The sequence below is a fragment of the Scardinius erythrophthalmus genome, assembly GCF_964197995.2.
Source record: "Scardinius erythrophthalmus genome assembly, chromosome: 21".
NCBI classification, from domain to species: Eukaryota; Metazoa; Chordata; class Actinopteri; order Cypriniformes; family Leuciscidae; genus Scardinius; species Scardinius erythrophthalmus.
This window is the reverse complement of record NC_138241.1, coordinates 31,689,670-31,704,257: the sequence shown is the minus strand read 5'-3', so window position 1 is coordinate 31,704,257 and position 14,588 is coordinate 31,689,670. Positions and strand designations below refer to the sequence as shown.

Below are 14,588 nucleotides of genomic sequence, written 5' to 3'. Positions count from 1 at the left end.
ACAAGGCTACAAACTGGTTGAGTTAGTGCCTGTTTGAAGGAATCTCCTGCACGTTTCTGAGTGTGTTTTGTGCCGGTGCAGATTGCAGTCATTTATCAGTTCAGCTAGTAAGTCCATCGCTGTAGGGAGCAGCTCCAGTCATTTAAACTAAATCAACTGTAAAAACACAGCTGAACTCCAGCAGCATGACAGCACTGCCAATAATCGATTCGTGTTTCATTTTCCTCAGTCTAAATCTCTGTGTTTATTTCCTTGAAAACACTACCCAAGCATGGTCATCTAGTCTCGGTGTATTCTACATGTTTAAATAAAAAGCACTTGAGCTTTACTGTTGTTCATTTGATGTGTAAAGTTGTCTGCATCTCATATTAAATTCTCCAGGCAAAGATGAAGAAGCTCCCTGAATCCAAGAACTGATTTTGACACACATTGTTTAAAAATTAACATAATATCAAAATTGACCACATGCATGTCCATGCAAATTGCTGATCTTATGGTGAATAATTCATCAGTGAATGTAATTTCAAAGCCAAAAAATAAAATAAGAATAAAAATGGCTCTTTTAATATTATACGTTTCCACCAGATTCCATTCTGGTGTTACACTCCTTTTTCATGATCCAATCAATTAAAAACAAGTCCCATTCTATATTTTTTCTTAATAAATATTCAGTTGTAAACAGTGTTTTATGTTGACTAAATATTCTGACAAATATCTGATCTCACGAATATTTGCATGCATTTGGTAATATCGGTAAATAAAGCCTTTCTTTTATGCATGTACAACTTCAGAGACATACAAATCCACCAATTCATCCAATCCAATCCAATTCATACAATATAAAATTCACAGAGTTCATAGATTGATTTACTGTTTAAATTTAGACAAATTACATGTGATAAATGGCATTAATTTTAACACATTTTGCCGAATACATATTTTACATATTTGCTTGTATATACTGATAATGTAAGTATTTGTGACCATTAAAACGTTAATATATCTGTGCCTGAACCACACTTAACATATACACTACTGGTAAAAACTGTACTGTTTTTTTTTAAATAAATACTTTTATTCAACATTCATTAAATCAAAAGTGACAGTAAAGACTATTAAAAGAATGCTTCTGCTAAAAATAGCAGTTTACACAAAAATAAGAAATGTTTCTTGAGCATCAAATCAGCATATTGGAATGAAGACTTTAGGTTTGCCATCACATGAATCAATAACATTTTAAAATGTATTAAAATAGACAAGTAAACAGTTTTCAAATTGTTGTAATATTTCACAATATCATCATTTTTACTGTACTGATTTATGACACCTACAAAAACTAATGAGATCACTCAGGGATTGAATAAGTGAGATTTGTGAAGTAAATCTGGATGAATGAATCTGTGTTTTCAACACTCACAGAAAAGCTGTAGCTCCTGATGGTTTCGTAGTCCAGCGGGAAGGCCACACGCACGCGGAGGTCAGCTCTGCCCTGCACTGCGGTGGGAGTGATGCTGAAGTGCTCAGAGTTATTTCCAGTCAGGACCACCTGAAACATGCTGTTCACCCCCTGTAGAGATAGACAGATTTTGCAACATTATTGTTTTAGTTTATTATGTATTTCTTTGTCCAGAGCTGAGCAGCAAACATTTCTCCTCCTCAGGTGTTTCTCCTAAGAACAAAAATGTATGAATGAATGCAATGGCTTCCCAAACAAGAAAAAAATGTAGGGCGGGACTTAATTTTGTCCATCAGAAATTGATTGGATGGTTGTGGTTTGCTATTGGTGGATCTCATGTGAGTGACAGGTTGTCCCGCCCTTGTGCCAGTAAACACGTCATCAGAGAAGAGAAGTGATGACACTGCAAGAGGGAGGGGAAGCTATTTCGATTAAACAATATGACGGCACATTCATAAAAAACAAACAAATTATGTGCACACGTAAATCATTAATAACAAATATTGCAATATTCCATAAAAAAATATTGTCAATATTGATTTCATGTGACTTCAAAGCTCTCATTTGTGTCTACTTTCATTTCACCCAAGGACTTTGCGAAACATCTGAGAAGATGTTGATGCTTAAAGGAACCATGAGTGGGAACTTTATGTCTAATAAAAAAGCCAAATTTAGCATCCACCGTCCATCACACCTGCAAAAAGTTCCTCTCTCTCGTCATCCTAACAAATGTGAGAGTGTGTTTTGACAGGGATTTTATCGGATGGACTCGAAATAAAACTTCAAACCTCACATAATAAAGTAATAAAATGTTCTGCAATAATCATGTCTGTCTCTTGTCGCTGTCACAGGTACAGAGAGATCCCGAGCAAATGGAGAGATGACAGGAAGTCCCTCATTAGTGTCATTCTCTCTTCCGCGAGGCCGGTGCGGGGAAGACAGGACATATGGTGGGAAGTAAATTCAATGATGACTCATCACCATCTTAGAAAGTGCAGTTTTATACTGTACACACACTGCATCACACACTCTGATTAAACACAATGCTAATGCGTGCGTGAGTGAGACAGCTGGCGGCTACAGTGATGGCGAGGTTTGCTGACTGAAAACCACACAGTTGTGTGAGCTGTCACAACAACTTAAGACGAGAAAAAATGTGGAATATAGTTCAGACGGAAAGTGAGGCAAGCATACCGACTCTCCACCCCCCAAACACACACACAGACGTAAACATACACAAACACACTCAAAAAGCAATAATGTTACGCATGGTGAGAAGAATCTGTGATTGATTATTGTGTGTGTTTACTGGCTGCTTATCTCTACTAAGTCCACTCTTATCTGTCTATACAATCACTCCATCTCTTCGAGTCTCCTTCTCTCTTTCTTTTTTTGCCGTAATCTCTCTCTCTCTCACACAAAAAGGAGAAGATGGGTTGAGGGTTTTGCTCTTATCTGATCTCATACGCATACACAGCAACTGACGAACCAACATGGTAGACCAGCAAACCCTGTATACTATATTTGTTAGAGCTGTATGATATAGTGAATGTGTAGGATGTATTCAGTTATTTTTCTGCCGATATAAAATTAAGCAACATTATGAATATCGCAACAGATTTAATTTGCTTTTTATTTGGCCCTTAAGCTTTCTAAAGAGTGTGTCATTAGAATAATGTAGCAATTCTTTTTGCAACAAATTTTTTTTTGTTTATTATTATTAAAGTTACTTTGATCATTTGCCAGTTCCAACTTCTTCAGTTGCCACTTCTTCCTTCAGCCTTGAACATCGTTACAGTATTCTTATGTTGGTTAATAAAATTTAATATTATTAAAAATTATTTCTTGTGTTTATTTAGTGAAAAAAAAAATATATATATGTTTTTCAATTAATAAAATAATTTTTAATAGGTTTAGTTTATATATATAGTATATATACTATATAATTAATTGAAAAAGGTAAAAAAAAATGTAAATAAATATTTTCTTGAAAACTAACTGAAATAAAATAAATTGAAGTAAAATAATAAAATTACTAAAAATAAAGTGAAAAATTAAATAAAAGTACTGAACAGGAAAATAAAAATCAATAAATATGACAAAAAGCAGAACCAAATTACTAAAACTTTTAAAATGAAAACTTAAAATATATCATTAAAAATATGAATAAATACTATAATAATATATAAATAATAATAATATAACACTTTTGTTTATCCAAGAGCTAATCGCAAAAATATGATAGTATTGGAGTTTAGTTTATAGGATAAAAAATAAAATAAAATAAAATAAAAACACTGCTAGAGAAAAGAGCATTTGTGAGTCAAAAACCAGATACTTGTGACAACTTCCCTGGTCTCCCCTACTGCTCAGTGCTAATATTTGTACCTACAAATAAAAGCACAATGCTTAATGAAGAAAACTACTAACACACACACACACGCACACAAACCCGCCGCCAGGTTCCATTTTGCAGGCGAAGCCGTTTGTGACCGCAACGTGGTGAATTGATCCGGACAGAGAAAATAGTTTCAGAGTTCAATAAACATTTACCCCGAGGTGTTTCCATACAGATGAAAACACACAGAAAGAACAAGAAAATAATAGAGAGAGATTGAGCGTGTGAAATAAAAGATGATAACCACAGACTAGCCCTCGCTAAAGAGACCAGCACTCCAGGTTAATCTGAGATATTCACTTCTTTTATATCTCTCAGTTATGAAAATCCCTCCATCACGCCACTCCTCAGGCCGGATGCTGTAATTGAGGAGGAGAATGAAGATCCGGAGGCCTTGCTGAGGAAAAGTCTGACCGAATGAACGGCCACTAAACAGATGAGGATGGATAAAACGAGTTTGTGTCACTCGAACTCTTATATACAAGCATAATCAAGAGATTCATTTGTTCAGATATTCTTCTCTGAATCATCCTGTTTTATGATCTGCAAATGATTGTAAACACAAAGCTACAAATGCAAATGTGACCCAACAAACACTATTTTTCTTAAGAGTTTAAAGTTTGTTGTTGTACAAACTAACTAGCGAGCTGCCGGCTGATTGTCGTGTGGATTGACACAATCATTAATCCTGACTTTCATTCTGATCTGCATTAACCTTAATGCTAATGAAGAGAAGCACACTACATTTGCTGACATAACACCTCATTATCTCTGAACAATCATCCATTTGAAAGCACCCTGCCGGAGATGCTGTAATGGACTATTGGAGTGATTTTATAGCTTTTAAGGTGATGTGTGTAATTTTTTTCTGTTAAAACATATTCTCCTATCTTGGCTTAATATGCATAGACGACAACTACAAGCAAATGATTAATTGGTTGATTCCTGCAACGGAAGTAAACAATATGACACTGTGGCATCTTCAAAACACTGAAATCAAAGATTATTTCTCATCACATTTTTTAGCAGCCACATAGAACACCTTAGCAACTGCATACAAATGCCCTTTAGCAACAATCTAGAAAACCATAGAAACTGCCTAAAAACCAAAATACACTGAAAACATACTCTGATAATCTTTAAAGGAGAACTCCAGTCAATTTTAACATTGAGCTAATTTTTTTGTAAATTTGGAGTGCTGTCAGTACAGAGAACAACGACAAAAATCAGTGTTGCCTACACCGTGTTATCCTCTTTTTAAAATTTGCACCCTGTTGAATTCAATGGGGCAAGTTTTAAACCTGCTTTTAGCCTCTTAACATCCTTGATGTGTCATTACAAGTGCACAGCCATGTTGAGTGATTCCTTCAGAGTGAACACGGTGAATCTGACTGCAGTAGATGTGAAAGATATGAATAAAAATGATGTTAATTCAGCCAGCGCACATACCTGTATTTTCTTCCTGTTTTCGTCAACAAACAGGGTGCAAATTTTAAAAACAGGTTAACGGTGTAGGCAACACCAATTTTTTATTTCCTAGCAACCACTCAGAACACTCTAGAAATCACCTAGAAACACTCTAGTAACGTCTTAGCAATGACCAAGCAACCTCCCAAAACCAACCAGAACACCCTAGTAAAAGTCTAAAGATACCATATTGGAGCCATCCAGAACACCCAAGAAAATGCTTAACAATGCCCTAGAAACCATCTAGAACACCCTAGCGACTGCCTAACAACTACTGTACATAACAATGCCTTAGCAATCATCTATGACACCTAGAAACTGCCTAAAAGCCAACTACCCAAAACACTATAGCAACTCCTCTCAATGTCTTAACCACCTGGACACCATACAATCTACCTAGCAACACCATAGAAACCACTTACAACACCTTAGAAACCACAAGTCCTTAACATTCAGTCCAAACATCATAGCAACCAAATAGAAAACCTCAACAACTGCTAATAAAATAAAAGCCAAGCAACACACTAGCAACCACTCAGTACACCCAAGCAACTGCCTAGCAATGCCGTAGGAACTATCTAGAACACCCTAGCGATTGGTTAAAAACAGCATAGCAACACCCTAGTACCTAGCAACCACTTCTCTAGTGGGGCCAAATTATCATTTGCATTGTATGAGACAAGCCTTGACATAACTCATCCTGAAAATTACCTTTATATTTACTTTAATGTTTAGTTATGTAGGTTAATGTGTAAAGTGATGACAGCAAATCCAAACCTAAACCTGGACTGAGCTAGTCTCGTGTAGGCAGATCTTCAAACTGATGGCAGAAGGTCTGGACTCCATAGCAGCTTTCATTGGCCAAGTACCACCTAGAGGCCGTCTGACTGACATGTAAAGCAGCCAATCACAGTTTGTTTTGTGCCGCGTCATGTTTAGAGGCGTGGGAATGTAACGTCAATGTCCCTAGACTCCCTACAATAACAAGACCGGTGTGTAAAACTCTTGGACGCATTTTAACGAGTCTATGCAGCGAACTTTACAACTTCACATACTTCTGAAAATCCAGCATTTAGTTGATTGTGATAAGCGCTCACTGTCACAGTTGTAAACACAACGGCATTCTTCTTCCATGAGGGGGTTAAGCTTCACGGCACCTTTTTTTCAGGCGGACCGTTAAAGAAAGCGACAAACGTCTTCAGGACATCCTGTAGAATTCAACCAATCAGATGACGACTTCAAAAATGCAGGGCTGTGTCCGAAATCGCCCCCCATACCCTTAAATAGGGCACATTTGTAGTGTTGTCCGAAACCAGAGTGGACGTTATTGAGTGCGCTCATTCAATCCCACAATGCACTGCAATAGTGTACAATCGATGTGCGCTCAACAGCTAGAAAATAACCATAATGCACTGTGAGGTTCGCGCTGCATTCCCGCGTCAGACCAGAAGATGGCGCCCGCAGCTGAATCGTCCATCCATCCATTTTCCAAACCGCTGGTCATATGGTTATAGCATAATATCATGCAGGTATAAATAAATGCCTTTTTAATTCATTATAAAATTGTTTAATTAAGGTTTATAGTTTCCATAACAGAGTTCAAGATAAATCTTTTTATCTTACTACTATAGCTGCCAGTTTGCTAAATTTCAAATAATTATTGAAAAGCAAGCACAAACTATACAAACGCGACAGCCCTTCCAGTGTCCGAAATCGCTCACTCGTTTTCATTCACTCTTTCAAGTGGACTATATTAGTGGAGTGATGTAGGGAATAGTGAATGAGGGTATAGGGGGTGATTTGAACACAGCCCTGGCCTGAAGTGTTTCCAGTTAAGTGTGCCATATGCATCAGACGTTCATCCAGCGGCTGAGACTAGGACTGACCTGACCACACACAAAAACCCAGCTCTTTTTTTGCCAACATTGTGTACTATAAAGATCCATCTGACAGCTTCAACTGGGATGATAACACACAGTAAAGGCAAACCATCCAGCACACATCTCTATCCATAATCAAGACCACTAACTGTCAAGCACTGCAGAAGAGAAGAAACCTCTCGTCACGTTTGTGCTCTTAAAAGCCTCGGAACGCAGGCGACACGGAGGATGACGCTGGAGATCGATGACCGAATTACATCGGCGGTTAAAATAACCCCTTGTTTTTGTTTGCAGCGCTTAGAGAGCCATTGTAGCTGATGGGGGCTATTTAAAGAGCCATTCAATATGCAGGGATGTCAACACTCACTGGCCATAAGCGTAATTGCCCATCCATTTGCCAGAACCACTACAGAGAAGATAAAAGCTGCCTGTCACACACATCAGCAGGAAAGTTTGAAGATGAACCATACAGAGAAAGTTTGGAAACATGGTAAGAAATCCTGGGTAAGACACTTACGGTAAGACACACTGGGTACGTGTCGTAGAGATGTCAATTTAAAATGTTCATTTAGTGCAATTAAAGTAATAGTCTTCCCCATTATATTCAGAATGTAATGTATGCAATTTGATTTATAAAATTAAATTGACTGGCAGGGATATTAACTGCCGTCATTAAAGGGGTGGTTTACTGCCTTTTTTCTTTGCTTGATTGTGTTTATGGGCTGCAATATAACATGTCTTCGTGTTTCGTTTGTTAAAAAACGCCTTATTTTTCATAAATTTCACCTTTATTGTAAGCCGCTTCCTCCTCTGTCATTTGAACGACCGGTTGACTTCCTGATTCTATGAAACCACTCCCTCAGAAAGAGGCAATGAGCTCAGATTGGTTAGTTCGGCCGGTGTGTTGTAATTGGCTAAACTGCGTCCGGAATCTTCACGCCCATTACCTTTACGGGCGACAGTTGCATGTGCTCCGGTCAAATGTAATGGTGTCAATATTGCCTCATCAGTTTGAGCCAGAATCAGACCCAGAGAGCGGTGATGAAGAGAGTCAAGCAGAACCTCCGCAAACACGGCTCTTACTAAACGTTTCTGAATGGTAATTTATTTTATTTCATTATTATTCTCTCAAAGAATTTCCATATGCTGTTACTTGAAAATGCTACTGCTGTTTGTTAGCTTTTGAGATACGCTTTCCCCCTGATTAAACATTTAATATAACTGAATACATGACTGAGTAATACCGTTTTTTAAAGATATTGTTTTATTGATAGAATGAACAACCGTTTAACTATTCACAAAGCTTAGTTTACTCAGTTTGTCGTTTTCTTTAGGTGTACATGTGATAACAGCAGCTGAAGTTTGCTGTTGCGATAATTTTTTGAAGTTTGTACACGTTTGTCTTATACACACAAAATAGCATCGAACTAACTAGCTACTATAAACAAACAGCTTTGGCATTGGTTTGCGTTCTTGATCAAATCAAAAAATTACGTCATAAAGTATACATGGAAAATACGTTTACAAAATTTGTACATATTACAAATTCGGGTCCAAAATGTTTGTACGCGTTTGTCATATACTAAAGCCAGCGCTGGCATTTTTTTTACATCCTTGATAAAACTAAAACATTACGTCTTAAATTATACAGGCAAATACATTTAAAATGATTAAATCTTACTTGCAGGTTGTGGCCTCTGGTTTTAAAGCTGTAACTGCTTCATGTTGTAGTAATAGTTTCTTGTTGAATCCGGCATTGAACTCGTGTAGATTCTGGAAGCTGTCTTCCGTAAAATGCGCAGCACAGAGAGCTAAACTACGATTGTAATTGTCAGGAACATAATCAAACTTAAATTTTAACCATTGTTGACGAACTACAGCATCTGTAGGAAGCCTGAACACAGAAGACCTGACAGCTACAGCTCTCCACTATAACTCCTCCTCTTCGACAGCAGAACATGTTCCGGAGGGAGGGTGGATGTAAATGTATGGGTTAGTTACGTATAAAACCCGGGAAGTATCTCGTTGTAGTCCCATTCGAGACGTTTTTGTAGGCATTAAACTTCCTGATTTTTAAAAGACAATATCTCCGCTTACGTTGAACTTTAAGCGCAGCAACTTTGCAGATACTGTTCATGCACCAACAGCAACATTACACAGTATTTAAAATGAAAAAAGTGAAATAGCAATCAACCACCCCTTTAATACAGCTTGATGCACTGAAGTCCAAAGCTGAACTGTAAAGGAGAGAGAAGGGGAGCTTAAATACCAATCCCCAAAAAACACCCGGCTTGAGCCCAAGAAGCCTCGTTAAACACATGCACACAGAGGCTGAGGTGGTTATTGAAATCTCAGATCCTCTGGAAGACTGCTGTTCATCTTGCATTAGGATCAGAGACAAGCCTCACTGTATTGAAGAGCTGCCATCTCTACTCGCCTGTGTGTTTAGAAAGTCTTGTGCTGAGAGAGCTGAAAATGCCTCGAATATGGGGCTGGTGCTGTATTTCTTGAGTAAGAGGAAATGCCCACTGCTCAAAAGAAGAAAGGAGGCTGTTTTTATGCCCTCAAAGACTGAAAGGGTTAAGACCAATATAATTTTGATTTAACAGGATAGTAAAATGTTTGAGTTTCTGACTGGTGGTGATAACACACTTGACTTCCTCTTTTCTGTTTAATTATCTGGCTATGTTCAGAAGAGCATACTAATATACTACTCTTATTATTTCTGCAGAACAATAAATGTATACTGTGCAAAGTATGCAGATTTCCTGCATTCATAGAATACATAGATGACATTTGCCAGAATAAGCATTATAAATTGGATAATTCAAACTCTGAATATAATGAATGAATACTTCAGCAAGGATGGATTTTTTCTCGCAATTGCGAGTTATAAAGTCAGTTCAGAGGGGAAAAAGACTGACTTTCTTTCCTACAGACTGACGCAATTGCTATAAAGTCGCAATATTGAGAAAAAAAAAAGTCAGTTCTGCAATTCTGACCTTTAAAATGGCAATTGTGAGTTTACGTCACGCAATTGCGAGTGGAAAAAAGTCAGAATTGTGAGATAAAAAGTCATAATTACATTTTTTATTATTTATTCAGTGGCGGAAACAAGCTTCCATACTTATGAATTACTTTATAAAAAAAAAATAGTTATAAAAAAATATACAGTAATATGCTAGTATGGCGCTCTCTCTCTCTCTCTCTCTCTCTCTCTCTTCCTGTAATTTGAAGCAGGAATCAATGTCAAGTAGACTCGTTCTGCTCTTATCTCTGATTGATTCGGCTGGTTAGCGATAATTTGTTGATGTATCTCACCTACTCAAAAGCAAATGAATCTTCTGTCTGAATGGGGTCCTGCTGTGTTAGATGACATGTGAGAGACCAGGGATGTATATCAGAGTGTGTTTGTTTGTATCCTGGTGGTGAGATTAAAGCTGGTAGACATTTTACAGCAGATCTGAACGTCTTTCATCCAATCAGAATTTAGAGTCAGAACTCTTCAAAACCGACAATGAACGCCTGACATAACAGTAAATATTATGTGTGTATACAGTAAGTGTGTCTCCCTCTCTAACTGTATTACAGAAACTTAATTCTTGACTTAAGATTTTAAAAAGATTTCCAAAGTGAAGGTTACTAAACAGATAAGATAGGATTCCAAGTTTTTTTCAGTATAAAAGCTAAAACTAATAAATTGCCTTAATTAAAAAAATGTGTCAAACACAGCAAATGATGCTCATGAAAGCAAGAAACATCCTGCACATTTTATCAGGACCTTGACTAGCGTTCCCTACGACATTGATATTCATAAGCCATAAGCCATAAATGGATACACAGCCTAGGCAAATATTTCTCCCTCATAACTCAGCTTTTACACTTACAAATCAAACACTTCAAAACTGCTAAAAAAAAATACGTGATGCAAATTTTTTGTTGCGCAACAGATTTCGAGAAAATCTGCTTGCTTTTATTATTCAAAATAAAATAAATTAATTAATATAGTAATAAAATATCATAAAATTCTAATAATTCTATTAAATTCTTTCATAGAATTCTAATAATTCTATTTGGTCTTCATTGAAATATCAGGACAGTCATATCACTGACATTTTTTTTATTCACGCCATGCTAAAAATATCAAAATTCATTTTAATACAAAACATTTAATTATGCTCATCATAAAAAAGTGACTATGTATGGACTGAAATTGAATGTATTTTTGAGCATCATGTAATTGACCCTCAACTCATTGCATTGTTTCTGAGCGAGTGAAATAAAAAGGGCACATTTATCACCAGCAAATACATTGTGAAAATTCCTAGCCCTACGAGGGATCAAGGTGAGGAAGTCAGCCATTTCAACTGACCTGGACCTGCTATTCACACACAACATGAACTATAAGTGCTGACTCTGAAAATGTGTGGATGGCACTGTCAAAAACTGCTTACAGGTTGAAAATAATTAGCGTGGAGTTAGGCGAGCATGTTGCTGCTGACTTGAGCACTTTGCAGCCAAGAGAGCAGATTCAGAAGAGTGACTAGTTTGAAGCTTGACTGATAGGGGTGAGCAGGTGAGAAACGTTGACATCTGACTGATTCGAGCTTGTTTCAGAGCTGCTGCCATAAAGGGGTGCAGTGAGACCGCTCAGAAGGAGAAAATGTCATGTTCATGGAAATTGGAAACCGCAAAGAAGTTTCTGCGAACAGCTTTTTTTTACTCATAGGTCTTTTAGGAAGAAACAAAGTCAATGTACTGTAGACATGCTTGTCCATCTGAATATTTAATATGTGTCAGTGAAATCATGTGAGGGGAAAATATTCTCTTTTAACAGTTTGTGTGTGTGCATGTCTCACCTCATCTTTGTCTTCGACCTGTATGTACAGAGGCAGAGCGAAGCCGACCTGCGCCAGCTCGGGGATCAGGACACGATACTCAGAGCTGTTAAATCTGGGCGGATTGTCATTTTTATCGATCAGCAGGATGGTGAAGGTGGTCATGACGGTGGCAGACGAGGGCGTGCGGTCCTCATTCAGCTCTGTCGCCTACACAGAGACGGAAAGACATTTTTAATGCTATCTCAAGACGGCAGGGTCAAAAGAAGACTGCGAGGGAAATCTGGAGAACTGGAAATAAAGAGAACATTTTAAGATTTTAAACCATTTCAATGCACAACAATTTTCAGAGAATTTGTGACACTGATCATGTGAAGATGCTCTTATTTCCACTGAAGAACAAGATGGTCTTTGGATCTTTCTCAAATCATGCTGGGAAAAAACGTGATCATTTAAGATTTGTTTGTTTTATCGCAAGTGCTTTCTGGAGAAATTGTTTATGTAATAAAATAATAGGGTTCCCTCGGTTGAAATCAAGTTCCGGGGGGACTAATATTGCCCATAACCAATTGTGTTTTGGAGGAGCTACAAACACGAGTAAAAACTGTTAAAAAACTACAAAACACACACACACACACACACACACACACACACACACACACACACACACACACACACACACACACACACACACACATATATATATATATATATATATATATATATATATATATATACAGTACAGGTCAAAAGTTTGGAAACATTACGTTTTTTTTATATTTTTGAAAGAAGTCTCTAATTTGATCAAAAATACAGAAAAATACAGTAATATTGTGAAATATTATTACAACTTAAAATAATAGTTTTCTATTTGAATATACTTTAAAAAATAATTTATTCCTGTGATGCAAAGCTGAATTTTCAGCATCATTACTCCAGTCTTCAGTGTCACATGTGACATCCAGTCTATCACATGATCCTTTAGAAATCATTCTAATATTCTGATTTATTATGAGTGTTGGAAACAGTTCTGCTGCCTAATATATTTGATGAATCAAAGGTTAAAAAGAACTGCATTTATTCAAAATAAAAAAATATTTTCTAATAATATAAATCTTCTTTACTATCACTTTTTATCAATTTAACACATCCTTGCTGAATAAAAGTATTGATTTATTTCAAAAAAGAAAGAAAAAAAATTACTGACCCCAAATTACTGACCAGTAGTGTATATTGTTGTTACAAAAGATTTATATTTTTAAAAAATTTGCTTCTTTTTTTTTTTTTTTATTCATCAAAGTATGCTAAAAAGTATCACAGGTTATGAAAAAATATTTCCAACTTTGATAATGAATCATCATATTAGAATGATTTCTAAAGGATCATGTGATAGACTGGAGTAATGATCCTGAAAATTCAGCTTTGCATCACAGAAATAAATTATAATTTAAAGTATAATAAATTGAAAACCAATTATTTTAAATTGTAATAATATATCACAATATTACATTTTTTTCTGTATTTTTGATCAAATAAATGCAGGCTTGATGAGCAGAAGAAACTTCTTTCAAAAACATTAAAAATAGTAATGTTTCCAAACTTTTGACCTGTACTGTTTATACATAATATATATATATATATATATATATATATATGTATGTATATATGTATGTATGTATGTATATATAAAACCCTGCAAGCCAAGCACATCTAATCTCAGCTAAGAGCGAGCCTCAGACAGCTGACGGTGAGAATGAATAACACAAAAAGGAACAATGTAACATAATTAGCAATTCCAGACAGAATCATATTATCAAAAGTCAAAATATTTCATAAATGAACACAGTTATAGCAGAGGATCCATCCGTTCAACCATTAATTCGTTATTTTGTTGACTAATCATTAACAACTGAGTAAAACGATAATCAAACATCATACCAACACCATCATCCATCATTCTAATGTGATGAAAACATTAAAAGTAGCTCTAGAAAAGCAAAGGAGAAGCAAAAGAAAGGAGAGAGAAGAGTGACAGAGAGAGACAGTAGGAGATACGAAACGAGAGAGGAACGAATGTGATAATAGAGGGAATCTGGCAGTAAGCAGCATTAACGTTTAGTCTTCAATCTCCTCCATTTGTTCAGCTCTGCCTCTTTATTAAATCAAAGGGGAGGATTCTGGGAAAAATCCCACAGGTCTGCCATAAATGGGGGCACACGGGGGCCAGACAGACACAGGCAATAAAATTTAGGATGAACACATCTTAATGACAGGAAACAATTGCTTTCTTCCCTCCCTCTCTTGCTCTCTCTCCTCCTCTTTTTGAGTGATAGAGTTGGACTCAAAAGGAATAATGGTGTTTTGTGAAGGAGGGATGCAGGGTGAATGGAGGATGGAGGTGTGGTGACGCTGCAGGTCCAGGTTAATCACGAATCGTGTCGTTTAACACCCCCTTGCACATCTCTTCTCTATCCCTCCGTATAATAAATGCACTGACCTCCAGCCCAATGTACTTCAGCCTATCCAAGCTCTGTGAAGTTAAGAAATTA

At 36.6% G+C, this 14,588-nt stretch overlaps 1 protein-coding gene across 1 annotated transcript in view; it reads right to left on the bottom strand.

Annotated features, from left to right (window-relative positions):
- cdh23 (cadherin-related 23) overlaps positions 1–14,588 on the bottom strand; it is a 259,561-nt gene that overhangs the window by 94,494 nt on the left and 150,479 nt on the right. Inside the window, exons 11-12 of the mRNA XM_081350472.1 lie at positions 12,061–12,249; positions 1,418–1,567 (exon numbers count right to left, since the gene is read on the bottom strand). Coding sequence (XP_081206598.1) covers positions 1,418–1,567; positions 12,061–12,249 — 339 coding nt within the window. The remainder of the gene's footprint in view (positions 1–1,417; positions 1,568–12,060; positions 12,250–14,588) is intronic.